The 25,554-nt window shown below is 46.3% G+C and overlaps 1 protein-coding gene across 2 annotated transcripts in view; it reads left to right on the top strand.

The window, feature by feature from the left end:
* Positions 1–25,554, top strand: part of WWC1 (WW and C2 domain containing 1) — a 65,634-nt gene that overhangs the window by 935 nt on the left and 39,145 nt on the right. Inside the window, exon 1 of one of the 2 annotated variants that reach the window (XM_021410602.1) lies at positions 13,026–13,081. The exons of the other annotated variant lie outside the window; for it this stretch is intronic. Within the exon in view, the coding sequence (XP_021266277.1) occupies positions 13,041–13,081 (41 nt within the window). The 5' untranslated portion in view covers positions 13,026–13,040. Of the gene's footprint in view, positions 1–13,025; positions 13,082–25,554 lie in introns of those variants that run through there. 2 annotated transcript variants of the gene reach the window in all.

Raw genomic sequence — 25,554 nt, 5'->3', positions numbered from 1 at the left:
GTTACAGACTTCCCCCCGCGTCGTTAAGTATTCCCCACTGGTTTCTCTCTCCTCCCTGCTCAGCACCCGGCTCTTTGGAGGGGCTCCTCTTGGGGGATCCCACGTGGGATGCCAGCACTGTGCCTTCTCTCAGCTCCTCCGTAGCTCCGTTTATGTTGAAAGGCAGTGAGTGGCTGTGCGGTTTTACAGGATTTTAAGGAGTGTTCTGCATTCCAGGAATAATCCGTGTGTATCCTGGTGACAAATGTGTAACCTGTTGGACTGCTGAAGATTTGGAACATGCTTTAAACCGATGTTTCAGTGAAGTAATTGAAAGAGCTGAGAGTGTCTTTGTGCCACAGTGTGGCTTTTAACCTTGATATGAGCTTAAACCGGGGATGCTTTCTTAGCATCTTTATTTTGGTGAAGATAAGTATAAATCTGTTAGGACTGACAGCGGCTTATAGCAGCTCTGATGTGTCCGTGGTTGTGAGTCAGACAGAAGCAGCTGAAGGCTGCCTTATCCACGCGGGACTGACTGCTCACTGCTGTTAAGGAGAGCGTTCGCCACCCATAGGCCCTATCACATGACGTGTTTGTTGTGCACATAGTAATGCACCTGAATACACATGGCCCTGATGAGCTTTGCTTCTGAGTCATCTTCCAGCAGTGCAACCTGGAACACAGGTTGTTAGGCACTCCTGCCTCGGAACACTGACAAGGTTGGAAGAGCTCATTGGTTCACCGCTGAACAGCTTCAGTGTCAAAACATTTACCCATCACCTGGGGGACCACGTGTTTGAATGAGTTCGAGACATGTTCCGCTGTACTTGCAAGAAAAAGTTTCTCTTTCAGCTGATTACAGCTGTCTGTGAACACCTGGTGATGGGAGTGTCTGAGCAGCTCAGATGTAACTGCCCCTGTGGCAGTGAGGCTGGGTTTAGGTACTGTCCATCTGATGGTGTATGTTCAGCTTCAGTATTTCTCTGCCTGGACGCTACCTGTGAGTAGCTGCAGTTCAGAGGCGGTTGTGTGTGTTTGCTGCAGTGCTCTCTGTGCTTTGCTTATATATGTTGTCTTTGATCCAGGAAAAAGCAATAGGTACTTGGAAGCATGATTGTAAAACTGCAGGCTTCAGGGATGTGGAGCAAGATTTGTTTCAAGAGTCATTCTGAACCCCATTGCCTCTCAGTGGTGAGGTCTCAGTGTGGCTGTACCCTTATACCTGGTCGGTTTATTCAGTGAGTAGCAACTGATGGCTAAAGAAAGGGCATGCAGGTTTTAAACCTTCCCTAAATCTTTCATTCCAGCTTAATTTAGTGGAAAAAGCCTTGAGCAGGGTTACCATCTAGCTTCAGGGCATAGGCTTGCCCATTGTTTTTGTGATAGCAGCTGGTGTCGGGTTTGCAGTTGGACTGGCACTGTGATTGCTGAGATTTGCTCTGCAGGTTTGCCTGCTCTCCTGTAGCTCACTGCACCAGCTCTTCGACTGGGCTGTTGGTAAGAGGGGCATTGCACTTCACGTAGTACAAAGCCATCATGACCTGGGGCAAGTCACCATCCTGCAGTGCTGGCCTGAGTGATGCTCTGACAGCTTGGCTGGAGCTGCTGCATGCTGGAGTGCCTCGTACCTTGCACCACGTGGGGCTGTTCCTGATGCAGAGTCCTGAGGAGCACATGGATTTTAGAGCATTTTGGGAAATCACGTAAAGATAAATCATGTGAGGAATTTTATTATGTAGCTATTACTGTACCTGTGCTACAGTGTAGGAGAGGAACTGGGTATCCTGTGCGCAGGGTTTGGGGTTAAAAAGCTGTGAGGCATTTCTAGTGGCCAGGTGGAAAAAGGATCTTTTTCTCTTTATGTAAGAGGATGCAGAAATAACTGATTTTTTGTTGTTGTTGTTGTAAGTTTGTCCTGAGTTAGATAATTCAGGACTTGGATGCAGTGTAATAGGTGATCCAGCCCTACTGAGCTGAGAGAAAAATCGATTTGTTATTCCTAGTTCTAAAAGCAAGCATGATCTTCCAGGCATCCACCAGCACATACTGGGTAAAGCATATCAGAGTGCTGTCCCAGCTGCTTCCAGAACACAGAGGATGCACCTGCTCTGTAAGCTGCTGTGCTGGTTAGCACATAGGAGGTAAGAGTGTCTCAGAGACATCAGCCCCAGCTGCTGTCTGACTCGCAGCAATGTTTAAGAGCAGGAATTGCACCAACGCAGTGCCTCAAATGAGGCTTTTGCTTTCATCAGACTTCAGGGTGAGAAACAGGTGTCTGGGTACTGGTGTGTGCACTGTCCTTGGGTTCTCTACAGTGTGTAGGGGAACCTCTGATCTGCTCCCAAACCCTCTTGGAAGAGGATTTCCCACCCTGAAGGTGCCTGGTAAATGTGTCCCATTCTTCGAGTCCTGTGTTCACATGCACCTGGCGTGTTGGTGTACGTGGGTTTTTCTGGCTGTTGTCGATGGAGCTGGCTGACCTCCTCACTTTGTCAGCGGGCTCCTGTTGACAGTGGAAGATAGCAAACCAGGAGCTACTCAAGTCAGCTCAGGAAAGCTACTGAACTGCAGAAGGTGTTTGCGTTTCTGGGAGGCAGCAGTGCCTCAGTTGGTGCCTTCATTTTTCAGAGGCTCTTGATGATGTACAGGTTGGAGACACTTAGTAAAAGAAAGCTCAGATTCTTCTAGGAAGCTGCTCCCTGAGACACCTTCCTGTTCCATACAGAGGCTTCTTCTGCTCTGAACCTACAAAGCAGAGTTCTGGTTAAGACAAGTAGGGGAGAAATTTGCCAGGGTTCGGGGCCAATGTGTGTCAGTGAATGTGTTGTCACATGTAGCATATTTTTGTGCTCTTGAAGCTGCGGCCACCTGTTTACTCGTGAATATGCCGGGCTTATTGAGCCCAAGGAACTTGATGAAGACAAGCTGACATGTTCTATATAGAGCATAATCATCTTGCTGTGCCTCCCTTCAAGCCTCCCTTCCAGGCTCTGTGTGGTGCTGCAGTGTGTTTCTTCTCTGTTATTCTGCTCTTGAAGCTTCTCATGCCCAGTCTGCTCTGCACACTTGGTCTCCCAGCTTGCTGTATTAAAGAATCAAGTGTGAGCGTCTTGCTTAAACTTCATATGTAAGTACCCGCTATTTGGATTATTTGCCTGTAACATAACTATAATCATTAGAATAAAGCTAAATTTTGCTACCTAAAATGTAGGAGTTCCCCAGAATAAAAGGACCTGAAGGGAGAGCACTCCAAAGCACGGAGAAGGAAAGGAGCTGTGCTTTTCTGCAGGTGAAAACCAGGAAGTGTCAGGAAAAGACAAAATGCTGAGGCTGGGGCATTTCTTTTCTGTAGGTTTGTCTTTATCACCGGCAGCACTATGGCGCGCTGCTGGCTTGCCTGCTGCTACCTCTCATTGCTGCTGGCTGCCCTAACGCCCCGTCAGATGTGTGTGGGTCTGCATCTTTCTTGTGTTTACATTCCCCAAAATAGCCAGTTCTTTTATTATAAAGAACAGGCAGTTCCATGTGTGTCTGTAAAAGCTATTTTCCGTGAGCACGCAACCGAGTGACAGAAATGCAGTCTTTGTAGTCACTTCAAATGCCATCTTTGGGAGCAGGTGTCTTGATGTGTAGGATTTGTGCTGTTCTTAGGGTTTTTTTTTCCCCCTGCAGTAAGTGGAAGTTAATGTAAGTGCTAATACATAGGCTGCTCTGGAAGTGTTGCCTCCTATTTATTTCTATGGAAACAACAACAGATACAAAGAGCACAAGAGCACTATTTGATAGAGCAAATTCTCAGCTATAAAACACTATTTTCCAACAGAGTCACCACCAGTTGCTGTGCATTTTCACCAGCAATGAGTAGGAGCCTGCATTCTGTGCTTGTAAACATCTGCACCAGCAGAGGTGACCCGCTGTCACCACTGTGGAGATGCAGCACCCACCCCTCACTGTGCTCCCATCCACTGCTGGGTCTCCAGTGTTTAGGTCGAGCTTCATCTTCTGCTCTGCAAGGTCGCCTTGCTCGCGGGGCGGCCTTTAACTGTGCATCAGACGGACTGCCAGTTGTGAAGCTGCCTCCGACTGGAACTCACTTGGTAAGGGGATCAGCAGCTTCCCCCCATGTCAGTCATTTGTTTTCATACCCAAGTAGTTGTACTGAAAACCAGCTTGTAAATCGTGAAGAGGTGAGTATGGTGAATGCATGGTTGTCTGTGTGCTGTTGGGCTGGGGCTCAGTGGCACTGCTGATTGGGACAGCTGGGGCTGCTGCTGTTTGAGTGGAATTCTGTAGCTCTGTGGGGAGCCAGATCCAGAAAGCGCTCTGGCTGGTAAACATATCATTGTCTGGATTTGTTTAACAGAAACAGCTGATCTAGGTCCTGTGTGGCAGTGCTGGCACAGGTGGGGCTGGGCAGGAGGTTGTGGTGGCTGTGTTCAGCCGGGGAGCACTGCAAGGACATGTTGGCAGCTGTGGCCTGGGCAGGCTGTGCCCAGAGCTGGGGGTGCCGGCTGTGCCTGTAGCTTCTGCCTGCGTTCTGCAGGTAGGGCAGGTTCCATAGCAGAGCCCAGGTGAACCCCGCTGTGAGGCACAGTGCCATGAAGCTGTCACTGACACTTTCTTTACAGTACAGCCGTGGGAAGATGAGTTGGTGACAGACTTAATGGTGTCTCAGTCTGATTTGAATTCTTCTAGGTTGTGCAAGGAAGTACATTGAAAGACCTAGGGAGATTTGTCCAAAAAAAAAAAACTGTTAATGGAACACCTTGAAGACAAAGTGATCTGTGCCAGCAGCAGTGGGAGGCGGTCCTGCCGCTGACCTGCCACGCAGTGACTGGGGAGTCTGCTGGTAAATGATTGATTTGTGTCCCCTGTTCCAGCAGGTGATGGTGAGATGCCAAGGCACCGTGCTCTCCTCTCAGCATGCAGGAGTGTTGCTGCCCTGCGGCACAGAGGTGTGGCTGATGGTGCTCTGTGCCAGGGCTGGGACGTCCTGGTCTTGGCACAGCACTCAGCTTTGTCAAGTTTGGAAGAATTGAATGCCTTTGCCAATATAGGGGGAGAGATTGCGTATGTTTGGGGAAAATCGTGCTTGCATTCCTCAGTGCTGGGGCTGGCTGCCTCAGCCTTGGTGCCCTGTTGGTGCCCCCGGCAGGACACGTGTCAGCTGAACAAGTGACTGAGGGGGTGCTGGGTGGCTGGGGCTGGGGTGTGCGGGCTGCTGCAGCCACGTGTGTGTGTCCAGGAGCTGTGTAGATCAGGCACTTCCTCAGAGGGAAATACCTTCTCTACTGGCTGCTTGCCATTCATGATACCTGTTCAGTAAAGTTGTGTGCTTTGCTTGTGATAGTGAAAACGTGGCTTTAACTGCTCCAGTAGAACCCAGAGTTCTCATTCACGGAGCCTGAGGTTACTGCTCCCCCCCCACTTTCAAGCTGCATGCATAGATAATTGACTGAACAAACAACAGACAAAACTGCTCCCGGTAGAATAATAATCATTTTTCACTGCCACTCATCCAGTCAAGTGACATCTGGAAGACTCTCTGGGTATTCACAGGAGGTTTGGTCTGCAGCAGGAAGACACAGAAGCCAAGTCTTACAGCTGTCAGTGTTCTCCAGCTTCCTCGTGCTCTTGGATGTGTTCTGCTGGCTTGGTTTGCTCTGTTCTGGTACTTATGGCTTCCACCCCACCTCTGTGTTCTGTAACAGAAATGCCCAGCGCATTTAAAAACAGATGAATGGTGCTCTCAATTTCATGGAGGTGCTGTGGGGATTAATTAGTTCTGATGAAGAGCTTTCTGGCTGAGATGTCAAGCTGATGTTTCAGGACTAATGGTATTGTTTAGTGAAACTACTTAGTTCTCCTCAAATGTCTAATCACCGTTTTAGGAGAATTTACTCTGTGGAGGAAAGCTTTATTGATTTAAAGTACCCGATAAACAATATTGATTTGCACAAGGCAGTCATTCATATCTGTTCTGTGTATGGGAGAATTGTGGTGCTCTAAAGATGAAACCACTGCTTGCCTCACTGCAGCTCAGTGCAGGGGGACTCTTCAACCAACTTTTCTTCTGTAGTTCTAAAGATTCATTTTGAGCCTAGTAGGATTTCTAAAGGCACGTACTTGTGTTGTGCTTCTGTGTCTTGTGTCACTGATCTAGAAGAGCATCTTGAGAGCGCTGCTTCAGCAGGGCACGGGGGTAAGGTCTGTGCTTTGGTAGTGATGCTGCTCTTGTTCTTAATAGCTGCTGGGTGGGTGCTGTTCAGGCAGGCTCTGGCTGCTCCAGTCTGGCCTTTGTTCACAGTGGTGCTGCTTTGGTTCCTTGACATCTGTTAGCACAGTCTTCTGGTGGCTATGTAGGATTTGAGCTGTTTTGTTGGGAAGACAGCATCTCGGCTATCCACAGACCCTGCTTTGAAGAACAGTGCTGCCAGCAGCTGCTTCAGTGTTGCTAGCACTTCTCCAGGTGCAGCCTAAGACTGCTGGAATGATGCTGGAGGGAGCCCTGCAGCTTCGTGGCCTGCTGTTGTTCTGAATGAGTTCCTACAAAGCAGAGAGGGACAACTGAAAGAAGCCTTTTAAAGGTAAAATTGTACTACTCACCTAGTTTGGGATGGTCTCTGCTGTATGTAGTATTCCAGATGAGGCTGTCACTTAAAAAAAAAAGTCTTAACATGAATAATACAGTTGTATTGTGGAGTTTGTCATGGGTAAACTGAAAATGGAACGGGCACTTTGTACAAAAGTTTTGTTGGAAGGTGTTGGTGATGCTCACATGTATTTGATTAGCAGCACGTGTTAACCCTGCAGAGGACGGGGCAGTTAACCCCCTCTGCTCAGTACGCTAGTCAGCGTGTTTCAGTGTCTCATTTCTCTTCACCCCAGCTGCCACTTCACCTACTTGTTCAGATTTCTTCTGAGATTCCTCAAAGCTCTCTACCTCCAGCTGCCTCAAATAGCTTCTCAGTGAGCAGGGCAGTGAGCCAGGCTTGCTGTTTGTCCTTTCTTATGCCAGCCGTGTTTTGCACAACGGAAGATCTTAGCAGCAAAGGTAAAGCAATCTGTTGCATTGGAAGGACACTGACTTCTTAATTCTTACATGGAAGCTTAGGTAGAACGCTTTGGGCTGCCTAGCAGGCAGTTCTCTGGAGGAAAGTTTTCCAGTGTGATAGATGTAGGCAGATTTGTCTGCTGAGGAGGTCTTACAGTTCTGCATTTTCTCCACAAGTGTTATTCTGTCTGTGTGTTAACCTGCATGTGCAGGAAGGAGCAATGTCATGGCTGCTCACCCTATCCTGTCACTTTCTGTGGCGTTAGGCCTTTATAAGGTGCTGTGGATTTCTTATTTTTTTTTTTTGCTTTTTCAACTTTGAATGTCGGAGCTTCAGGATTTATCTTGAACCTACTCTGTAAAATTGGCATGATGCCTTTCCAGATATTATGGATGTCATTTCCCCTATTTTAGTTCAGACCTGACTTGGCACTGCTGCTGTGGTACTGTGTGATTTCTGATCTGTGTCTTCTCAATTTCTGTTAGCTTTCTTCCAGCCCACTGCTAGAGGTGTTAGAACACCCTTCCTTTCATGCTGTTTGCAAGTGGAACCTCTCCTGCTGCTTTCTGCTCTTTCTCCAAAGTCTCTTGTAATGCCTAATAAACTGCAGTTCCTTCAGTCTGTGAAGCTGGGCCAGAAATGTGATACTGGAAAGATGTGAGCAATAACCAAAAGAAGCTGCCGTTAGAGCTCTAAGCCTTCTTGACCTTCTGGTAACTTCAAGACTCCAAGCTCTCCTGTATCTTTGTCACTGCTGCTTCTCTGCTGTTCTGTGCTGTCTTCGTCTGCTGCTCCCTTCCTTTGTCACAGTCTTTGATTGCTGATAGACTCTGATAGCAGGGAGGTAGAGCAGCAAAACTGAGACTGCCAGTGTCATCTCTTGCAAGCTATTTATTGCATGAGAGAGCTCTTCTGTGCTGTACTGAGAAGGTGTCTGAGTAAGTATGTGTTCATGGTGAAACACTTGTGACTAAAGAATGGGAAGTCAGTTTGGGGGCCTTAATCTATAACATCCCTTCCCATGTGCTCTGTCTTTTAAAGAACCTTCTGCAGTCTTCCTCCTTAACATTTCGCTAGTGTATTTGGCATCTACTTCTGCTGAAGAGCAGCTGCACCTGGTATGCTCTGCAATAGACTGCGCAGCTCTCAGCTTGGTTGGCGTGATGATGGTTTGCTGTGTGGGTAGCTGAAACAGTCTGTAATTCTGAATAAAGGTAAACGCGTTGTCGTAGGCCATCTGTTAATTCTTCAGAGAAGATCTGATAGCACTGCTAGTTCCTCATGCAGCTGGCTCTCTAACAATTAAATGTAGAAGGTATCTGCTGTTGTAGTCTTTCATTGCTTGATGGTAAGAGAGGCATATTCTGAACCCAAATGCTTAAGACATGTCTTGTTTGTTTGTCTACTCTTATATAGTTGGGCATTACTTTCCACTTCCTCTTTAAGTTTTCCTTCACTTTTAGAGGAAGAATGTGTAGGGCGGCAGGGAGGGATATGTGGCCTAGGAGCTTGTCTTTATCATTTGCAGGCAAGTTGCATACATAAAATCTGTTTGCCGAGACAGATTCGCACTGAGCAGCTCACACATAGTGACAAACCATTCAGGTTTGCTTTCACACTTCTTATGTAAATGCCACTCTTATCCATAAAGCAAATGTTCTTTGTTGAATTTTCTCATCTTTACTCTCTATTTGTCCTGTAGGCTGTAGCTAATATCCTGACTGCATCCTGGTGTGTTTTCTGTTTGCCTCCCTGGGGCAGGCTGCTGCAGCTTTGGATAGTAGTTCTGTAGTTCTGATAGTTGTGTTGCCTCTTCAGTAACTTAGGTGGGCTGGCAGTCCTTGTTCCAGGTATGGTTACTATGGCTTTGTATTCAGGATGCTCTTGACAGTTCTTCCTTCCTGAGGATCTTTTTCTCTGTTCTTACTACCAGAGGAAGACGTGGCTTCAACTGAGTGTGTTGGCCTGTTTTAGATGTGAACAGGCAGTGATTGTTTGGGAGTAGAAGGAATTTGTCATGTATTGATCATGTTATGTTGTGCTCCTACAGCTGCTGCATCAGCCCTTCTGCCTCCCGCAGTGAGCACCCCTTTGTGGATGGGGGCTGTACCTTGGGGGCTGCTCCTGTTTCCAAGGCCGAGCCAATTGACACCGAATCCTTGAAGGAGGAGGGGCAGCTGAGGCAGTTAAATTCTCCACGCTGAGAGTTTTGCTGTGTAGTAACAGGAATGAAAACAGTGCAAGTGGTGGTAATTCACGCCTCTAATCATTCTGCTTGGAAGTCTGCTTTGTGACACTTGGTTCTGAGGGAGTGCTGTATGTTGGCAAGTGATTCTTTGCCAGCAGGCTTGTTACAGAATAGATTTGCAGTGAAATAAACTAAATTAAATCATTTCAACAAAGATCTTTAAAGGCATTGCTGATATTACTTCTCTGAAGTAGTTATGCAGGTGCATGGCATCACCCTTCTGAAGGGCGGTAGCGCACCGTACCAGGCGTTGCTGGAGACAGGCTGGAATGCTGCTTCGATCCTGCTGCTTCGTGAGCAGCCCAGGTGCCTGATGAAAGGTACAGGAATAATGGAGTCACATCAGCAGCACAAGGGTTTTGCCGTAAGAGGTTTGGTATTTATTTGCTTCCTAGATCCCCGTGGAGGATTTACTTCCCTTTAGCTAGTATTTTTGCAATCGAAAGCAAGCTATTGACCTGTCACTTCACGCTTTTATTCCCTACTCAGATGTTCAGAATACTTTTCTCCCCTCTCTCTGGCTGTTGTCATTCCTGTTTTCTCTCACAAGTTGTGTACCACTGTTGCTTAACTCACTTAGGGCCACGCTTAAAGGGTGTTTAGAGCCTTTCATACAGTATGCCTCATATAGTATTGCCTTATGGAAGGAGGAGATTTACAGAGTTTAAAAAAAAAAAAGAGGGGGTGGCAAGAAATGCATTGTAGTAATAGATTTCAAAAAATGCAAATTTGTTCAAGCACCTCCTTAAAAAGAAGGGAGGGTAGAATTGAAGAATAAAACCTGTGTTTATATACATGTAGATGCTAGAGGCAAAGCAATCCATTCATAAATATACAATAGGATTTATATCATGGTGAGAAGTGCTGCATGCATATTCATGTGTCATTTGCAAATCCTTTAGCGATTAAATACTTTACTGCAAACTCTCCAGAACTAAATAACCTTCTCATTGAAATGAGATGTCCAAAGGCTCTAATGCTCCTCCAGCTGAGGTGAAAGGCTGAGTGGTGTAATAGATCTGATGCTCTAATTTTCACTCTCTTAAGAGGGTTTTTTGGTGTGCTTTTGTGTGTTATTTTATTAGGATAATCAGTAAGCCTTGAACAAAACATGTTAAGCAGAGAACTGCAAGAAGCATTATGAACCTTAACATGTTAAGAAAAGCATGGGAACTTGTTAAGATGTCTTTCTCAACTGATTTTAACAGCAGACATAATGGTCTAAACTTTCATATCCTGGGAGGCAGATGAGTGGTATTGTTTGAGGAGTGTTGATGCTGGAAGGAAGTAGCCTTTGTGCAAGTGAAGTGAACCACCTTTAAAAGGACGTACCTTGGATCTTCATGTAGCATGCACACAAAATAAATGCTTTCTGTTGCTGATGCTTTTGGTTTTTCAATCCCTTAAAGCATTATAGACTAAGCATTCAAATTCTGAAATGAGTGGGAGTAAAGTACTGCTGAAGAGAGGCTGATGCCTATGATTTGGGTTGCTACAAGCAAGGGAGTACCATGTGACAGCATGGAACTGCTGGGTAAGGGAGTGATGTGGCAGGCTTACCCCATCCTTCCAGCTTCGCACCGGGTGGTGCGGTGCATGTGGAAGAGCAACAGATGATTTTTCATCCTGAAAAACTGGAGATCAGCATCTGCCTCTTGTACTTGCATGGTAGGAAGAAGCTGGGGACCTGTCGTAATTTGGGTGCGTGCTGTGTGCCTGCCTTCCCCTTGCCCAGGGTCCTGCCGCCGCTGGAAGAGCAGCCTGTGCCCTGGCTTGGCCTTGTGGCCTGACTGTATTGGATTGCTGTGACAGCACGTGTTCCTGTACTGCTGCAGTCAGCTCCCAGGGCTCCACGTTTACTTCTGGTGTGCTGCTTACTGCACCCTTTCCTGGTGTTCCTGACAGCTCACCTTGGAATTGCTTCTCCTTATTGATGTTTGAGCTCTTTCTCCTTTGCTCTTTAGTTCTGCACTGGGGAGAATATAAAATGCATCCATGCTGGATGGGAAAAACTAGCAGAGTTTCCATGTTCTTTCCTCCCTACTGAGGTTAGTTCTTTCTTGAAAGCCGTGTTGTCTAATTGTGCTTTCCTGCTCCTGTTCTATTGCAGCCTGCTTCTGGGATGCCTTGATTCAGCTGAACAAGAAAACAGGGCGATGCACTCAATTCACTGAGGACTATGTATTCATTTTTCTGGCTTGCACAGCTGTAGCAAATTGCCCTTTTAGTCCTGTTTACTTGTTTTCTTAGCCAGTCACAGGTAGGTTCTGTTGCTTGGTGCTCAGAGAAGTTCCCCATGCTGTCTCGTGTTGTGAGCAAGGAGGCAGACAGCAGAGGTGATGTCCCTTCGGTGCCTGGAGGCTCTGCTGTACAAAGCTGAACTTGTGTTGATTTGAAACAAGGTTTCTAGGTAACTGAAAAGTTGTTGCATTTACAATGAGCTCTGAGAATTTGTTACCGTCTGCCGTGTCAGGACATCACTGCACCCGAGCTGGTGACTGGACAGGCAGGGGACCAAAATGTAGCACTCTGTACTTGAAGAGCATGAAGTCCTTTTTTTTTTTTTTTAGCTTCGTAGAGAGGACAAAACTGGGGTAAACAAATCTGGTCCTTCTGAGTGAATCCTAAGGGGGGACTTGTTGACTTTACAAGGTGGGCACTTAGTCCATCAAGCAGTTTGGGTACAGGTAGAGGAATGGCTGATGTGTGAAGAAATGCAGTGCTTCTTGTTGCTGTGAGGCTCTACATGCTGTTTTTCTGAGGATATTTTTATTGTACGCTAGTGAGGAAGAATAGAGGGGATCAATTTATTTACAAATCTCACTTTTTTTATAGTTAGGAGTAAAGCAAAGGAGCAGTGCGCACATCTTTGTGTTAGGCCCTGATCTCACTCGCTAGACTTGCTGTCTGCATCATTCTATTGAGTAAAGATAGAGGCTGGATCGGATTGAATTGGATTCTTTTTCTTCTGTTTTGACAACTGTAAGTGATTGCCTCTGGATTCATCTTGAGAGTGCAGCAGACCATAGCTTACAGCGTGCTGACCATTTGTGCACTTGCTGGTGGAAGAGCTGAACAGCTTTGCCTTGGAGTCTGTCATGGCTGTGGGGCATCGTAGCCTCTCGCCCTGCTACTGCTGGGGCCTGGGGTGTGTGGGTCGCTCACCCTGCTGTGCCCCAACCCTGCTCTGTGCTTTCAAGGCTCTGTTTCTGCTGCTGCAGTAACCAAGGTGGCATGTGGCTGGGCTTTGCAGCAGTGACCTGCCAAGCAGCAGCCTTCCTGCAGAGCATGCTTCCTTGGGAAGCTCTGGCTCAGTGCAGGGGCACTGATCTGGCATCATGGGCAGCAATGTCGCTTCTGGTTTGCCTTTCAGAGCAGACAGCTTAAATATCAGAGATGGATGCTTTCTTAGTGCTGTGCTGTGGGCTGTAATTCCATCTGCTCTGACACTGTGAAGGTGACACCTGACGGGATGCTGGCTTTTTTCTGGGTGTCCTTCCTGGATCTGCTGCGTGCAGATCTGGACGGCACTGTTCTGCACGTTGGCCAGACTTGGTGCAGCTGCTTGGGAACTCGGCAAAGCAGTTCAGGGGAAAAAAGTTGTTAGGATTTCAGAGTGACTTCATTCATCCTAGGCACTGCAGTCTCTGCAATATCACTGTCCTTTGTCTTCTCGGGTGTGGAACAGTAGCAGCACGCGTTTCTGCCATTGATTTGGCAATTATTAGAAGGACATTGAAAAAAGGACACGATTAATGGAAGAAAGGAGGAGTGCTGAAAGACCTCTCCCGGTAAGGTCTGTGTTTTTAATAGCTCTCTGCATTCAGTCACTGATTTTGGATCTTGATACCAAATTGTTTCTCTGAATCAGTTTGTAGGTTTGCTTAGAGATTCTAGGCAAGGTTAGCAGGGGGATTTGGTTTGCTCGAGAATTTCAACTTGGTCTTTATAGACTAGCTGGACTAAGAATGATAATTCTTTTCCCTGAATTTATTGGAGTAAATTAATGTATACATACAGATAAGTGTGCATTGATGGTATAGGTCAGTGTTTGGGTGATGCATTAGAACTAAATGCTGAAAAAAAATACTCACGTGGGAGTTGCACCTAGCTCTGGTGCTGAAGGACTGGGCTGAGCTGTGGGGAGCCCTGCCACCGCTGTGTGGGCTGCTCCTGGTGGCTGGGGAGAAGTCCTGTGCATGAGTATGGCACGAGGTGGAGCGATATGATCCCTTAGGAAAGGGGTGTCTGTAGGATGGAGACATACTGTGGTGGTGAGGCAGATTGAGCTCTATTCCTCTCATCCAATGTCAGATGCTTGGAGATCTGAGAAGTTGAAGTGAGATCTTCAGCAGAAGTTCTTTAAAAGATGAGAAGTGCTAGAAACAACATCTAATCCACAGAAAACATAGCTATTGCTATTTGTTTTTACATAGAATACACCCTAATGTGTTGTTAGTGAGCACAGGAATAAAATGAGAACCAAACCCAAGTACTGAGCACACACAGACCTACTCTGTGCTACTTCCCATTGACTGTGGCAATTATCTGGGAGTGGGAGTGGGCATCTGCCCTTCAGGCCCAGCCCTGCGCTGTGGGATGTAGTGCCACAGGCCACTGACCTGCGCTCACTGGGGACCGAATTGGGTTCCTGTAAATAAAAGCCAAGTGGCTGAAGGGCAGAAACCAGCCCACTGAGGCTGGCGTGCCGTGGTGTTGGGTGCCCGGTGCCTATGAATGGGGGGATTGCCATCAGCTGAGGAGTGGCTGCTGCCATAGGAACGGTCCCATGAGCCCACGGGGGGGGCTTCCCCTGTTTGTCTCTGGGATCACCACGCACCACCTGGCTTTCCCCAGCACTCGAGTCGCTTTTAGAACACAAGAGAAGAACGTGGCTTAAACATTGCGCTCCACTCTGTTCTCAGATGGTGGGGAGGGGCGAGGGGGGAAGGGAATAGGGGTTCTAAACGGTGTTGGGAAAGCTGGATGTGCAGCCGGGTCACATGCAGCCAGTCAGGCTCAGGGGCGGCCCAGCTTTGCATTCAGATAGGCTGGCTGGCGAGCTGCAGACATTCCAGATAGCTGTGTTCGTTCTGGCTGTATCTAGGCACATGGTCACAAAGAGCAAGATGCGTGCAGTGAAGTATAAATCCCATGCTCTAATGACTCAGAGCACTGTGGTGCATGCATACATGCCTAACAGCTTGTATAATTAGCTCGCCCTGTGAGCGGGCAGCACGTGTGGCTTTTCGGGAGCTCCCTAGGAATCCTGCCTGGAGCAGGGAGGGCCTGCAGTCCTGTTGCGTGTGCAGGAATGAGTGCTGGGCAGAGGGAGCTCCCGGGCTGGCACCCTCCACGCGCACTCTGGCCCTGCGGCAGGGTGCTGCAGCCACTCGCTCTCAGGAAAAAGGGGTACGGTTAGAAAGGTGTATCTGAGCCCAGGGAGCCAGCTGGCAAGGCAGGGTGTGCTGGTGTGGAGGAATGTGACAGGTTGTGCTGGTACCTAGGAGACATGCGGGGTGGGAACGTGCTGCGGCTGTGGGCTGCATGCCTGGGATTTCACTGGAGCCAGGAGGGAAGCAAACATGACCTTGAAAATCCTTATCAAGATGAAAAGGTGCAGCCAGCGAGTGCATTCCTTGCCGGCCGTGTGCAGTGGGCTGCTTGGCTGCACAGGGCTGCAACAAAATGGCACCTTGCATCCTGCAGCGTGTCACCGCTGTCCCTGCAGCACAGTTAGCTTCTGCTGGTGTGCAGAGATCTGGGGGACTTGCTGCTAAAGCTGACAACTTCTGTGCTCTTCGCTTATAGGTAATAATGAGTGTAGAGGCATTAGCGAGGCTGGGTCTGGCAGCTGGGCTAGATGGGCCACTTTAATTACAGTGCTGTGGCAGATGAAGCATATGCAATAGCTGGGTTCCCAGCATCCTGGTGAGCGGCCAGACAGCTCCTCACAAGCTGCGAGGGCTGTGCTCTTCTCCCTAGGGCCTTTACTGTTCCTGGTGTGCAGCTGACTTCTGAGAGTCCCAGTAACTCAGGGGTGAATTGGCTCTCATTAACATCTGGGTACTCTGCTCCCCGTCAGTAACACAGCAACTTGTGGGAGGGCCTGGGGATATGACAGGGGAGGGCAGAGCTGCAGGAAGGAACCAGAGCCAAGGGCAGGGTGCACAGGTTGGAAGGTGGGAGAGCTGCTTTTCATGGCAGCAACAGTTTGCCTGGCTCAGTTGCCAATGTATTTGTGCTGTAGATTCTCCCTCCCTCCCCTCTACCTGCATGAGTTCTTGTACAGTCGCATGGGGTGCTTGGTTAAGGAAATTGCATTGCCTAAGAAAAAACTGGTTCATTTCTGAAATGCCTTTTTGTTGTATTTAATCCTGAAGCACATCCCAGAAAAGTACATAGCTTCACAGTACAGATAAAACAACTCTTGTAGTATGAAAAAGAAATTGACACTTATTACTATGAATATGTGCTATGAAATGGAAAATACTGCATTCCTGAAGGAGCCCAGGTACCATTGCAGCCTGACTGTGACTGTGGCACTTCCAGAGCTGAGGCTACTGCAACTTTGGGAGCAGATACTTAAACTCAATTTGTTTTCTCTACAGGGATAGAATAAGGGGTAGAATAATGATGTCTTTATTCTGACTATATGAATTTCTGCGCTGCTTATCTTCCATTAAAGGAATTGAGGTGTTTGCTGTTGTCTTAGATGGCTTGTTTATAAATGCTTCTCTTAGAATGTTTGGTCAGATCTTTTCTCAGTTATTAGACTTTCCATTTTAGAGACCTGATGTATGCTAGGAATTTGGATGTGTGCTAATGATCTTCAGAAGTCTATTTTCAGCTGGTGCTGAGAAATGTGGCCTCTGCTCAGGGCACTGGAGATAGGCTTGCTCCTGTTGGTTAACCTCCAGTTACCAGGCAGGAACTTGGTAATGAGAGTAGGAAGCTAGCACTTGGTAGAAATGTTCCCTTTAAAAAAGAAAATATTAATGTGGGAAATAGATGTCAGTGCTGTTAAGTGGTGGGGGCACTGCCTTCCCTTCAGGAGGTCAGATGCAGCAGATAAAAAGAAATGGAAATAACACCAGGTTGCATGATCCCACAGATATCTGCAGTACTGCAAGGCAGCCAGATGGCACGGAAAAATGAACTACTGATAGATGCTGCCTATGTTTTGGTGCAGTTACATTGTACCTACTCTCCAGTGTATATCTCAGTTTCTGGCAATGTACTTCCCTTGCTGCACGACTTGCAGTTACACACAGGGCACTAGCGCTGCTTTTTGCGGTGGTGTATAGGCAATGAAGTGCTTACGTGGCAGCATGGATGTGCTCAGTGCACAGCCACAGTATGGAGTATGAGCAGCTGTGGTGAAACATCTATGCTGTCTTCCCTTGCTGATAAGAAAGGCTGTGCATTTCTGAATAGCTAAAAAAAGCTTTGATCGTTGATAGCATTTAGAGTCCAATTGGAGACCAGGCACTTATGTATTTTTAAATCTGTGATACACATCATTAGGTACAAACTTGGTTAATTGCTTTTAGGCCAAAGCATGCAGCATTCTCATTTCTGCAGCAAAATAACTGTGTCAGTTTCCCATACCAAACAGATGACAATTTAACACCCACGTGCGCACACACTTTAAAGGTGCCACCTTGCATTTTTGGCACCCGGTTACAATTTGTCACGGTCTGGTTTATTGCTTGTACTTAACTGCTGAGCCTTTCTATTCCCATCTTCTTTGAACAATTGATACAGATTAAATCCATAAAGCTGTGCTCATAAAGAGCCTCAGATAATACTCCCTGCAACAATATTTGAGTTGGAAATGGTTTGGGGAAATGTAATTTTCATAAGGAATCTTCCCTTGAATTCTGAAAAAAAATGACATATGTTGCTTCTGTGATTTGTCTTAAAATACTCTAAATGTTGAATATGAGTAGACTGCTCATCCTAGTCAGGAGACAAGGTGCAATTCAAAATACAGTGAAATTTGTACTAAATTCAGGAACACTGTGTCTCCTTTCTCAGTCTTCTACACCAATCTGGAAAACTGGCACCACTGGGTAGTCTTGAACCTATGCAGTACCCAAGCTGTTGTCCTGCTCCTGTTTGAGCTGTGGTTCCCAGGTTTCTGGCCTGTGCACTGGGACTTAATTCTTCCTTCTTGTGCCCTTGGAACCTGGGGCAGGATGGCAGGAGGCTTTCAAGGTGGGGAGGGTGAATGTGAGGAGCATTCTAGCTTCTACCTTAACACAGTCTTAATCTGTTGGCAAAACAGATAATGAGTCATTCAAAATTAATGATGTTTTAGAAGAGTAAGTCAATTCAACTCATTTGGTAAATGATTTTGGCAAATCTCATTCTTGCTGCCCTCAGATGAGCAGTTAAACTTCAGTAGCTGTTGGTTTGTATTGACTCCATTGCAGTAGAAGTAGAGCTGTGTTTTGGGTTTTGTGCTATTCAGACTGTAAACGCAGCCTGGAGTTGTTTCTTTCTGTTCCTTACTAGGCATATCTACTTAGTAAATGCTCCTGTGTTCCCCAGGATGAAATAAGTGACAAACCTATTCCTACTCTGATGCTTTTATCTTAGGCTTCTTATTCATCCCCTAAAGCTTTATACTCTCCCATGGTAGTGTTAGACATCCGCTCTTCTTTTGTCATTTCTGCTTATTATTTAAAAACAGTATGACTTTACAGGAATCAAGAAGGAATTGCATCAGCATCACTAACAGCAGTAATAGATAAGACAGCTGATACTGAATTCCGGTTGCTTATATGCTCTAGTAGTTGTTGCATGCTGGGTCCAAATGCTCTCTAACTGGGTTTTCTGTGGCACAAAATCAAGTTGCCATGTGTTCGTGTCTGAGGCCTGTCCTCAGCTCAGACCTGCAGGGCTGCCTGCAGAGGGCTGAGAGGGGGCTTCTGGCTCCTGCCACTGCCTCCCTTTCTGCTTTGGGATCACAGGAGGTGTGGACGCTTCTGGATTTAAGGCAAGGGGGAATGGTTTTAAACTAAGACAGGGGAGATTTAGGTTAGATATTAGGAGGAAGTTTTTCACTCAGAGGGTGGTGACGCACTGGCACAGGTTGCCCAGGGAGGTTGTGGATGCCCCATCCCTGGAGGCATTCAAGGCCAGGCTGGACGTGGCTCTAGGCAGCCTGCTCTAGTGGTTGGCGACTCTGCGCTCAGCAGGGGGGTTGAAACTCGATGATCATTATGGTCCTTTTTGACCCAGACCATTCTATGATTCTTCATGAAAGCAGTTGAACCAGTGCTCCACTGACCTTTTCAGGGTCTTAGTGTTTGTGATCATACTGACAGGCTGTGCTGGGGCCTGAGGCTCATGGGCCGGGAAAGGTGTGAGAATGGCTACTACTTTGGTGAGAAATTCTGGAAACTGAATTAGAATGCTTGAATGCTCCATGTGTAATATGGCAGGCAATATTCTGTTCTTGATCTCAGTGTTGCTGAAGCGTTCTGCTTTTCCTGGAAGCTTCTTCCAGTTCAAATCTAGCTGTATTGGTGCTTTTCCTTTGTCGACATGATAAATTGTGTTACTGGTAACTCTCTTAACTTAAAAACTAACTTCTTGAAGAAATACCCCAGGAAACTCTGCAGTGATGCTCTTAGGAATTGTTTATGTGGGCTTGTTGAAGTATTGGTTTGCCCCTCTTGAGCAGCGTGGCATGTATTGCAGTTCACAGGGCAAGGTTTATGCTTAACTATTGTGTTCTATATCTTGAATTCAGATGGCTTTCCAATTTGACAATTGTTCTTAAGTGTTTTCCACGGCTCCAAGACCATTCTGACCAACCTTCTCTGATTCTTAGAGGCAGACAGAAATACTGTGGCTCTCATCTGGCGGTGCTGAGGTCATGGAGACATTAAAGGAGCCCTGGGCCTCCTCTAACTGCCTTTGACCTGTTTGGGGCTTCTGTAGCTTGATAGGATCCACAGCTGAAGCTGTCCGGGCAAGACTTCAGTGCTGCCCAGCCCTATATCAAGTGAAGGAGCAAGAGTCGTTTGTTATCAGTCTGCATTTTTTTCCTCAGTAGGGGTAGAACATGCTGGCAGAAATGGGGCAACATGCACTGCTCCTTGAAGAGTTCAGGTTTTTAATTGCCATATAGACGCTGCATGAAGTGAAAATTCAGAGTGCCTGCCAAAGTCATATTGCAGGATGAACCACCAGCCACTTCCAAATGGGCAGCCCACTGCCTACCCTGCTGCCACTACTGAGTTCTGAGTGCTCACTGCCATCCCTGGAGTAATAACTTCCTGAATTCTGAGGTACAGCAGTTGTTCAGTATTTTCCATGTTGCCAAAGTCTCCAATATTTTTTTTTTTTCTGACAGTAGCTATTGGTTCCCTGCTGTACGAGTTGGGGCTGGGGGGAAAGAGTGTCTTATGCTCCTCTTTATCTTTGAGGCATCTTGCCCGTGTAAACTGTTGCTGCCCATGCTCTGTAGGCAGCCGTTCAGAGAAGGAGTGCAGGCTACAAGATCAGAGACAAACCTTCCAGTTCCTAATCTCCAAAATATGTCAAGAAACTAGTTGAACTACTTAATCTGGATGCTTGGTAGACAATTTACCCCTTGCTGTGAAGAGTCCCTTTCTTCCAGAACAGTCAAACTTCTGAGTGAAAGGGAGACCTGACTTGATTTTAATTAATCTATTCGGGCTTTGCAGGTGGCAAGGCTGCTTCTGATCTTGGAAGAACTGAAGTCAAACTCCTCTGGGGGAAAAAAAATCACAAGAGAAGCCAGCCTCAACTGTTTAAAACCAAAGATGTCTGAATGACTTGCATGGTTAAATTTAAACTCTTGCATGCTTTTAGTCTGTTAGTGCTGCACTCTTCTCAGAGTTGCACCTTACTCTTTTATATCTTTTTCTGCTTAATCAGTTCTGGAAATCATGCAGGATATACAGGCTGGCAGGCAAGTTAATGTTGTGAGAAGCCCTAACTCCTATTTCCTGACTTTTAACCTTGAACTATCTCAGGAATTTTGCATTTGAGTGATTAAGAGAGTATGACTGACCTCCTGCCTCTCTCCTGCTAGCAGAGCCAGTTTGTTAATCTCTAGGAATGATCTAAAACCTGTAAGTGGTTTTTGATAGTCTTTTCCACACAAATAACTTAGTAGTTTTCTGTTTCCAAAGGTGAATAATCTGTGTGGAGAAGAAATGCGTGGACAAGTACTGTCACTGTGTGCAAAGCAGAACTTGTAACCGTGCAAGGCTTTTTCAAAAATGGGTAGAATGTACAAGGAACTGAAGCAGTAGACTGATGCATACTAGGATGCTTGTTGAGGCTACTGGGGTGTTCAGTTGTGTACTGTATAGCTCAATGCTTCCTTTAATCTATTTGGGTAATATAAATTTATTATTACTACTGAATATATAAATGTATTTCATAGAATCGTAGAATGGCTTGGGTTGGAAGGGACTTAAAAGATCGTCTAGTTCCAGCCCTCATTATTTGGAATGTTTGGAATACTGGGTGTAGCCTGATTCCTGGAGTCCTTGCAAGTCCTTGGTGCTTTGTGTGCTGCCTAGTTAGGTGCTAACGCAGCTGATTTCTGTAGAAGAAAAGAAAAATTTGAAAGTTAGCAATTTGGATAGAACTCAAGTTCACCTTAATGAGCTAATTGGAGTATTCTCGTGTTTTGGTCAAAGAGTAGGTGAGACCATAGCTGAATTATTGGGTGTCAGTGAAACTGTTTAAAATGAAGGTACTTTGGAAAATAAACTTCTTCCAGAGGTGACCCAGCGCATGGAGTTTCTCAGGCCAGGAAGAAACAGAGGATAAGTCCTTGGGAGGCTATGAAGGTGCTCAATAACCATGGTAACAAAGGAAATCCTTCTGAAAAGAACACAGCCTTCAGTCTGAGTTGCTTGAGATGGTGTGTTGTGTGTTGGTTTATTGCTTTTTCTTTTTTTTCAGTACATTGCTATTGGTGATGTTTGAATTGAGGCTTAAGCAAATTTGTTTGGTTTAGAGCAACAACTTAATAATAAGCTTTTTTTCTTGTCAGATCACTCTGTTTTTATGTGAGGGATGTAATTCTGTTCCTGTTTATCCTATTATCCCAGCAGAAACAGGGCCAAGGCAGAAGCACCTTACATGCTGACAGTCACTGAAATGACATCTCTTCTGGGTAGTCACACTCTTAGAGAGGACTAAGCCTTTGTGTTAGTCTTGTAATAACATCAGGCATCTAAGACTGGGTAGAACTAATAACGTTTCAAAATTAGTGGTTGCTTCTTCAAGGTTGCTCACTGTTACTTGGGAAGCACTTTGTCATTTGAATTCTTCATAGCTTTTGGTGGCTCTTAGTGGCTCCTTTCTGCTCCCTGGGTGGGGAGGCTTCCCCTGCTAAAAATGTCACGGTGTTGGGGAGCTGAGAGTTGCAGTGGCCAGAGCTGCCTGTTGTCACATCTCAGGGGCTGGCTGTCAGGGGTGAGCTGTTCTCAATGCCCTTCCCTGCACTGCAGCTGGAGCAGAATGCAAGGGAGCATTTCATGGTGCTCTGGGTGGTGGGTGAGGAAAGCTTTGCCAGCAAGATCCCAAACCAAGGCCTCCCCACCACCACACCTTTGGCCTCCAAAGGTAATCCTCTCTGCAGCTAGAGGAGATGCTCCAAGGGAAAACGGAGTTACTATAGAGACGAATAGCCTGGTGTGTTTGAGGGCTGGGTTGCGGATTTGAGTAATAAATGTGTGGGAGTCTATTTTTAAAAGCTCTTGTAGGGAGTAGATTGCTCCAGTCCTAGAAAACTTGTCAGAAATGTGACAGATTTTATTTTTAATGCTGGAGTTTAAAAATAATCATCTTCTGCCTTGAGAACGGGATGACCTCATTAAAAACAAAGACGCCTGTATGCCGTCGTGGTGAGGCTCCTGGCAGCAGAGCAGCCCACTGAGTGGCAGCGGCCTTCGCTGTCCAGCAGCGCCTTACCTCTGCACTGCCCGCAGGGACTGTGCGCTGCCCCAGGCTGCTGCCGGGCTCTTGGACTGGTCAGGTCTGTGTGGTGTGGGCTGCCGTGCTGCCAGCAGGGAAGGTGGGACAGATGGGACACAGAAATGCAGAGTGAAGAGTTTATTCAAGTACAACCATTGAAAATGATAAAGAGTAACCCTGTGGAGGACTTAGGGGTCCTGGTAGATGAAAAACTTAATGTGGACCCGCAGTGTGCACTTGCCGCCCGAAAGGCCAATGGTATCCTGGGCTGCATCAAAAAAGGGGTGGCCAGCAAGGAAAGGGAGGGGATTGTCCCTCTCTTCTCTGCCCTCGTGAGGCCCCATCTGGCATCCAGGCCTGGGGCACCTGCCACAGGAAAGATGTGGAAATTTGGAAAGGGTTCAGAAGAGGACCACGAAGATGATCAGAAGGCTGGAGCACCTCACCTGCAGAGACAGGCTGAGGGAGCTGGGCTTGTTCAGCCTGGAGAAGAGAAGGCTCCAGGGAGACCTTATTACAGCCTTCCAGTATTTAAAGGGAACTTGAGAGAAATGAACTTTTCACACAAGTAGATAGTGATAGGACGAGGGGGGAATGGTTTTAAACTAATGGAGGGGAGATTTAATTAGATGTCAGGGGAAGTTTTTCACTGAGAATGTGGTGAGGTGCTGGCACAGGCCGCTCAGAGCAGATATGGAGATGCCCTGGTCCTGGAGATTTTGAAGACCAGACTAGATGGGTCCCTGAGCAGCCTGACCTAGTGCTTGAACTAACAGTTGGCAACCCTGCCTATGGCATGGGGGTTGGGACTAGATGATCTCTGAGGTCCCTTTCAACCCAAGCCATCCTACCATTCTGTAAAAATAAAACTTGACTTCAAGCTTCTCCCATAAAATGCTGGATTCAGAAACTGATACTGTAAAATAAATGCTATGAATTGAAATATTTGCCAGAACTGGTAATTGCTTATCTTGTTTCATAGAATCACCAAGGTTGGAAAAGACCTCCAACCATCCACCTACCACCAAAGTTTTCCCACTAAACCATGTCCCTTAGTACAGCATCTAAACGTTTCTTGAACATCTCCAGGATAGTGACTCAACCACCTCCCTGGGCAGTCCGTTCCAGCACCTGACCACTCCTTCAGAGAATAAATTTTTCCTAATATCCAACCTGAAGTATTTCTTGCCCAGGAAGCGGTGTGATTGCAGGAGGAAAAGAGAGAACTGAAGACAGCTGCCAATCTGTGGTGGGCAGCGTGGTGACTGCACGCATCTGCTGACTGCAGGAGTTGCCTCACCTTGTTGTGCAGTGAGCTCTGCAATCAGCAGGTGTGTTGGAAATCTCCAAGTCTGTAGTTCCACCCATGAAGGATTTCTATGTAAGGCCATGTGATCTGTACAGAACTGATTAAAATAAGGCTCTACTGTTGGAATGCCTTTACTTTGCTCTGGTGGTTTGAGGAACCCTGCAAATATAGGGATTAATTGGGTTTAAGTACCACACAGAACCTTGACAATCCCTTGTTGGTTGATAAACTGTCACCTGAGCACACTGCTTCCTGTGTGTGTGTGTGTGTAAATACATGTCTGTACACACAGCCTAACTGAAAAGCACCATGGTTCTGTCAGATTGCTGGAGGCCACTAGTTGGCACTGAAATCGAGTAACTGAAGCTAACATGTAACATTTTTTTTGCAAGAAAATCAGAATTGATTTCTGATCCCTTTGTAGTATTAAGTTCGATTTCGTAAATGGCACAGTTCACCCATTTGCTACTTCACTAAGAAACCTTTGTGATGTTACGGCTGTGTTTAACAAGCCTACTGTCAGTCAAAAACTTGTTATACAAGAATTATTTGCCTTCAGTTTCCTGTGTGATGAGACTTTTGGTTGACAGCAGCAGAGTTGGAGATGGTAGAAAGGCTTTCCAAATCTGAGATGAGCAAGATTCAATTTAAGTGTTTGTGCATGATAACGTTGGCTTCCAGTTTTATCTGTACTGGAAGCTATAGGTGATACATAAAAAATCATAAGAAACAGAGAAACCTCTCATTAAAAATGGCATGACTTCCTAAGTCAGAGCGAGGAAACTGTTTCCTGCCGTGGAAGAGGAATTTGAAAATCATTTGATGTATGAATACTTGATTTATTATGGGCAAATGTTTCGTAGAGGTGGAAGTGTCTCTGGGCATTCATGGGATGATGGGTGGGGGCTTGGACTATGGCTTCCCCTCTCCTGCCTCTGCCTCAAGACCAAATGATTCTCCTCAGGTTAGTATGTCATGTGGGGCTGTTATCTTTTACCTCTGTTATCAGGATTGGTTTCTGAAGTGGTGCCCTTGGCTTGCTGCTGGCTGTTGGTTGCTAAGGGCATCTAGTTTCCAGGTACCTTAATGATCCATCACACTTGCTGGAAGTAAAGCTGAACTTCCTGAATAAAATCACATGAAAAAGTAACACACTGAAAACTTAAGTGTTGTGAATTGAAAAAACTAAGTTGATGTGCTGTGTTTCTTGAAATAAATAAATAAATATTACCCTAATTGAAGCTTGCTGAATGAATGTTTTGTACTCTGAGAAGGGGAAAAGGCAGCCATGCACAGGGTGTTTAGGCAAACCTAGTGTAGCTGGAAGATGTGGACAATCTTGTGCCTAAAAGAGTGTCACTTCTAACTAGACTAGCTTGGGTTTGATAAAAGTTGCTGTATGTGTGAACAACCCCCGCACACATTGGGTTTCCTCTTTGGAGTCTGGAAGTCATACATAATAAGGCTCTTCTGTACTTCTGCATGTGCTGCTTGCCCTGGAAAGCTTGGATGAGTGTATCTGGAAGTTCTCTATCCAAGGACAGCGAGGAATGCATAAATCACTCCGTAGGTTCCTTTCCTTGTAGTGCATGCACAGTGGGTAAAAGGAGTCGATTCTTCTAGGCAGTTGAGTCTAGCTACAGTGAGGGCCAATTAAATGATAATGTATTTGACTGAGTTGATGAGACTTTTCCAAGGCTGCAGGGAAGCTTTGTGAATTGCAAATGAGATGTTTCAGAAGAAACAGTTACGCAGATGTGTCCTGGCTTTAATTTCCCGTATGCAGAAACTCTGCTGTTTTTGCAGAAATTATACGCTAACTAAGTCGTGACTTTCTGTGTGAGAAAAGCTTTACCTTTTACTCCCTTAATGCATTGTGCTACATGGTGAATGTTCTTAGGGAGGTGCTTGATTTTTGGACTCCTGTTGGAAGTTGAAATATTTCAGTCTTCATAACAAATGCACAAATCGCACGATCTTAAAGG

The sequence above is a fragment of the Numida meleagris genome, chromosome 12 (assembly GCF_002078875.1).
Source record: "Numida meleagris isolate 19003 breed g44 Domestic line chromosome 12, NumMel1.0, whole genome shotgun sequence".
Taxonomy (NCBI): Eukaryota; Metazoa; Chordata; class Aves; order Galliformes; family Numididae; genus Numida; species Numida meleagris.
This window is presented reverse-complemented; position numbering and strand designations above follow the sequence as displayed.